Source organism: Populus nigra, chromosome 11 (genome assembly GCF_951802175.1).
Source record: "Populus nigra chromosome 11, ddPopNigr1.1, whole genome shotgun sequence".
Lineage (NCBI taxonomy): Eukaryota > Viridiplantae > Streptophyta > Magnoliopsida > Malpighiales > Salicaceae > Populus > Populus nigra.
In genome coordinates this window covers 12,085,407-12,090,339 of record NC_084862.1, presented here as the reverse complement: position 1 = coordinate 12,090,339, position 4,933 = coordinate 12,085,407, and the positions used below count along the sequence as shown (strand labels likewise).

At 29.7% G+C, this 4,933-nt stretch overlaps 1 protein-coding gene across 1 annotated transcript; it reads left to right on the top strand.

Annotated features, from left to right (window-relative positions):
• Positions 1-2,740: 2,740 nt before the first annotated feature.
• Positions 2,741-4,411, top strand: LOC133706365 (uncharacterized). The gene is made up of 2 exons (XM_062131891.1): positions 2,741-3,278; positions 3,983-4,411. Exons 1-2 carry the CDS (start codon positions 2,778-2,780, stop codon positions 4,112-4,114), a joined length of 633 nt encoding a protein of 210 aa, XP_061987875.1. The 5' UTR covers positions 2,741-2,777; the 3' UTR covers positions 4,115-4,411.
• The last annotated feature ends 522 nt before the right edge of the window (positions 4,412-4,933 follow it).

Genomic DNA, 4,933 nt, shown 5'->3' with positions numbered 1-4,933 from the left:
GCATCCCTACCAACTTCAATCGTCGGCCCTAAAGTTGGCCGCCTTTTTCACTTTAGTTCTTGGTTTTGAATTTATGGATTTTGACCCTCAATTCATCCATAAACTTCAAATTTCTTCAATTTGGTCCCTGATTCGATAAATTCCAGTCGCTCTATTTACGCATATTTTCCAGTTCGGTCCTTGGTTTTGGATTTATTTAATGAAGTCCCCTATTGACCGTTAAACTTCAATATTCATGCAAATAAGCTCCTGATTTGACCAAATCAATTCTTAAAAATTATAATTTGACCCCTGAACTTTAATTCCTTCCAATTAAAGCCTAAATTGACTTAAAAATCATTTTTTCTTGCAATCAAACCTTTTATAAATTCAATTAACCCTTCAATAAACCAATTGAGTCTATAAACATCTGATTTTGGACTTTTCTCCTCCAATTGAATTTTTTTTTTAATAGGGCTCTCATCAGTCAAGTATATACTGTCAAATTTTAATCTTTGCATTTTTTAACCTCCTCAATCAATTTCTGATCATTTTCTGGGCATTTCGGCATCCTATTCTCATTATTTTTATTATTATTACTATTATTATATGTGCTTTTGGATTCCTTCTGACTATATATATATATATATATATATATATATATATATATATATATATTATTTTCTATTTTTTTGTGCGGGGACCCAAAAATTGACTACAACATTGGTCATTGGTCTTGGATTTAAGCGACTTGACCTCAATTGACCATTAAACTTTTATTTTTTTTATTTAACCCCTGATTGCAATCACTTGGGTTCTTATAGTTCAATGTCTTTCGTGGATTGGTCATTGAATGAGAATTTTTTTAAAATTTAACCCCTAATTGACCCCAAAACTTTGATTTTCTTATGATTTTACCTCTGATTTCAATCAATTAACATGGTAAAAAATGAATTCGATCTTCTAAAATGCCAACCTTCTTAATTAAGTTCAAATTGAGCTCTCAAAATTAATTTTTCATCAATTAAACCCTTAATAAAATTAATTTGATTGGTCCTTGGATGTGAATTTCTTCAATTTAACCCCTAATTGACCCCAAAACTTTGATTTTCTTATGATTTTACCCCTGATTTTAATTAATTTACATGGTAAAAATGAATTTGGTCTTCTAAAATTCCAATTTTCTTAATTAAGTCCAAATTGAGCTCTCAAATTTAGTTTTCACCAATTAAGCCCTTAATAAAATTAATTTGACTCATTTAAAGTATAATTACGTTCTTGAACCTAATTAAATCCTTTAATTGGATCCAAATTAATTCTTTAACATAACTAATCATTTAATTTGGCTCATGATTAAATCAAATTGGCCTATTACAAATCTAATTATGTTTTTGGACTTAAAAATTATATAGATTTGTCCAATAAAGATTTGATTTGACCTTGAATTTGCATTGTCTCTCTAGGTTTGGGTATAATGAGCTACAATTAGGCTTCTAATTTGTCTAGAATTGCAATTTTATCTTCCTATATGTGTAAAATCCTTTCTAGTCTGCTTTTCCAAGTCGTCAGTCTTCTTGCTTTCTTTATTTTATATTTTTATTTTGGAGTGAAAAAAAAGATGAATTTAAGGAATAACCCAGAAATGAGTTGTTGTTATTATTATTAGCATAATTATTATTACTACTAATTAATATCATCACTATTATTATTATTATTATTATTATTATTATTATTATTTATTTCCTGCAATCATTCATCAAATTCAAATTATAAAATGAAAAATAGAAGTAATCATTCATTAAGTTTCACTAATCTCTTTGTCATGTGAATGTGTTTGTTTTTTCTTTTCCGTGGGATGCGGAGGACATCTCCTCCACTAACTTTTCTGACATGTTATCAAAAGTTGTGCGGATTGTAAAGATGATTATCTTTTCGGTGTGCATGTTAATCAAGGTCATTAACAATAATAATAATGTTAAAGGATTGTGATACAGGAGATTATGACTGAAAAATATAGAAGATATAATTATAGGATAATATAAGTCTAAGGAAAGAGACGGTCGAGTCATATGATATGTGTAATAAAAACAACTATAATTTATAATAGTGCTCAAGTCTCATAAAAAATACTTTAGGTCTTCGTTTTATAATTTTATAATGGACTACAAGATTCTGGGCTGCATGGTATGATCAGATTTGTTTATGGTAACAGTCAATAAAATTGTCGAAGATAAATAAATAATTCATGGGCAGGTGGAATAAAAAAAAAGATTGTCTCCAAAACCAAATCTGTGGGGGCCTCTCATAGTAGTAGGCAGTAGCTGGGTTTCCTTGGGCTTTGGGTCGCGGCTTCAGTGAACTCCGACCAACCTGGAAGGTGAATTTAGAATCTTATTGACTTGCTTGAACCGTTCAGATTAAAAAAATTGAGATATGATCCTCTCAATCAATAACCCAATTTTTATAAGTATATTCTACTCAAATTTCATTTCATTGATGATGATAAAAATAAACATGATTGCAATTGTGTTATTTTATTTATTTATTTATTATGAAATTTTTGTGGTTAATTTTAAAATAAGATGGTTCACCTTACTTTTAGCTGATAAAAAAAAGTTATTCTAATTTCTTAAAATATTTTTTATTTCTAAATGAATTAAAGCTTTTTTTAAAAAAAGAAAAAAGAAAAAAACTGCGTTGCCTTTGTTACGTACCAGTACTATAAATCACTGTCTAATCAGATGCAGACCAAAATCTCTTTGGAGTGTTAAAATTGTACATCTAAGAACAAAATAGATATGGAGGGGAGTAACAAGGCTGCTATGGAGGGGATTCGTAAGGCTGCTAGAGCTTATTTTGACAATCAGTCCGATAGGAAAAAGAAAAACGCCAGAAAAGCTTTCAAAGCCATGGATAAGGACGGAGACGGGCAAATTAGCCTACCTGAATACGAGGAGTATCTCAAGAAAAAAAAAGCCAATGATTTCGTTCATACGAGCATCTTTAGGGCGCTGGACAAGAACGCCAATGAAAGCTTGGATTTTGGGGAAGCAATCGTCTTGTTCTACCTCATGCAGAGTGGAAGAGCTCTAATTTGCAAGTCTTGTAATATTTTCTTGGCAGGAGCATACTTCAGTTGCTCTCAATGTTTCTTCAATGATTCAGTTAGCACCTATGAAATTTGTTGTGCTTGTTATGGTGGTGACAATTTCACACACCACGATGATGCCGTCTTCTGCGATCACTATACTTTACTACGTCAAAGCAGGAGCGCGGTACAAGCGGCGCCCCCCATGAGGGTAATTCACTGATTTGTTTACTACTTATTTCTATACATTTTCCTAAATTCACTGATTACTAATTGTTTTTGGAGCTTTACGTTTTTTTCTTTTTCTTTTTGATAGTCGATATTTTTTATTTATTTTGCAATTTCAGCTGTCATTTTTTTGTGTTGAGATTTTCTTTTCTTTACATGATCTATCTAATTCAAAGAGTCATGAAATTAAATCAAAGATCAATTTAATGAAATAGAATTTAAGGCTAGTCTTAAAAAATAATAAAAACAATGACCAAATTTCTAATTAAAACTGTGCTTTTATTCATTTTCTTGTGAAAATCTTCATTTTATTCTATCTAATTTAATGATTTTTATTTATAATTCTGAACTTTATTTTTTAATATTTCAATTCTTTAGTGTTGAGATAAGAGAAAAACTCGGTAAAAAAAAGGGAATGGTAGTCAACGTTGAGTGCCATTTGAATTCCCATTAATTTGTCGTATTGATTGAAGTTCTTTAATTGATCTCGGAATGAAGAGATTAATTATATTCTTAGGACTGGCTTCAAAATAACTAATAATTCCCATTTGAATCCTCATATTTTCATTGATAAAATTATTCTCTCTGTCTAATTAATTAATAAATACCATAATATGTTTAAAAAAATGTTTGCGTACAAAAATATGAACTCAGCCTTTATTATATGTGTATTATCTTTAATTTCAGAAGCGAGACAAGGCGCTTCAAATCCTTAAAAAGGGACTGCTAGCTGCTAGCGTCAGTACTAGTGTTCTTGAATGCATATCTAATGGTGATGATGATGACGATTCATCAAAATTTAGCTGTAGCATTATGTGAAAGAAACCAATGATGCATTTTATCACCAGTCAAATGCTTCAATCGTACTGTAATTGCTGATGAGGTAAGAACAAATGACTGGAAACTCTTCAAGTAAAGCTCACATCCAGTAGAGAATAAGCTCAAGTTACTATTATGGAGTTGTATTTTTGTGTTGCAATTGTATTCTCATGCATTCGTTCTCCATATTCTCATGTGTACTTTTGGAGGGCATTGTGAATTTGTTACTTTAATCTTAAGCTGCTCTTATGTAAAATCATGTGATTAATGAAGCTTATCTAGCAAAATCATTGAGTACCATCACAAGTATCAAACTTAAAGAGTTTTCACTTAAGAAAATATGTTAGAGAATAATATAAATTATATCATGGAACGTTACCTAATAATTAAAGCTATTGAATTGAAATGATTCTTTAACAAGATTAACTCTAAATAGTTATATAAACATAATTGCTTGATGAGACAAGGCACTCTAAATAGTTTTTCATTCTAATGTGTGTGTTTGATTTAAAAAAATATTAAATTTATATTTGTAATGCTTTTTTGTAATCTTTATATGCTAATGTAAAAACAATTTGAAAAAAAAATTGATATATTAAAATCATTTTAACAAAACTTTATCACATTCTCAAACACTTGAGCAACTGTTGTCAAATGATAATACAATCTCTTTAACAACAATGGGAAACATGGTAGACTTGATTCTGGCATGCACAAAGAAAATTGAAGGCGCAACTAAATATTAATTTCATTCACTGAAATTTAATGTTTATAGGGGTTAATGACCTTTTGTTATCGTTTTAAAAGATGAACCTGAGT

Excerpts from the sequence above, each read along its gene's own strand:
- LOC133706365 (XM_062131891.1), top strand. The coding sequence starts at position 2,778 with ATGGAGGGGAGTAACAAGGCTGCTATGGAGGGGATTCGTAAGGCTGCT. Across the intron at positions 3,279-3,982 it reads AAGCGGCGCCCCCCATGAGG|AAGCGAGACAAGGCGCTTCA; the intron begins GTAATTCACTGA and ends CTTTAATTTCAG.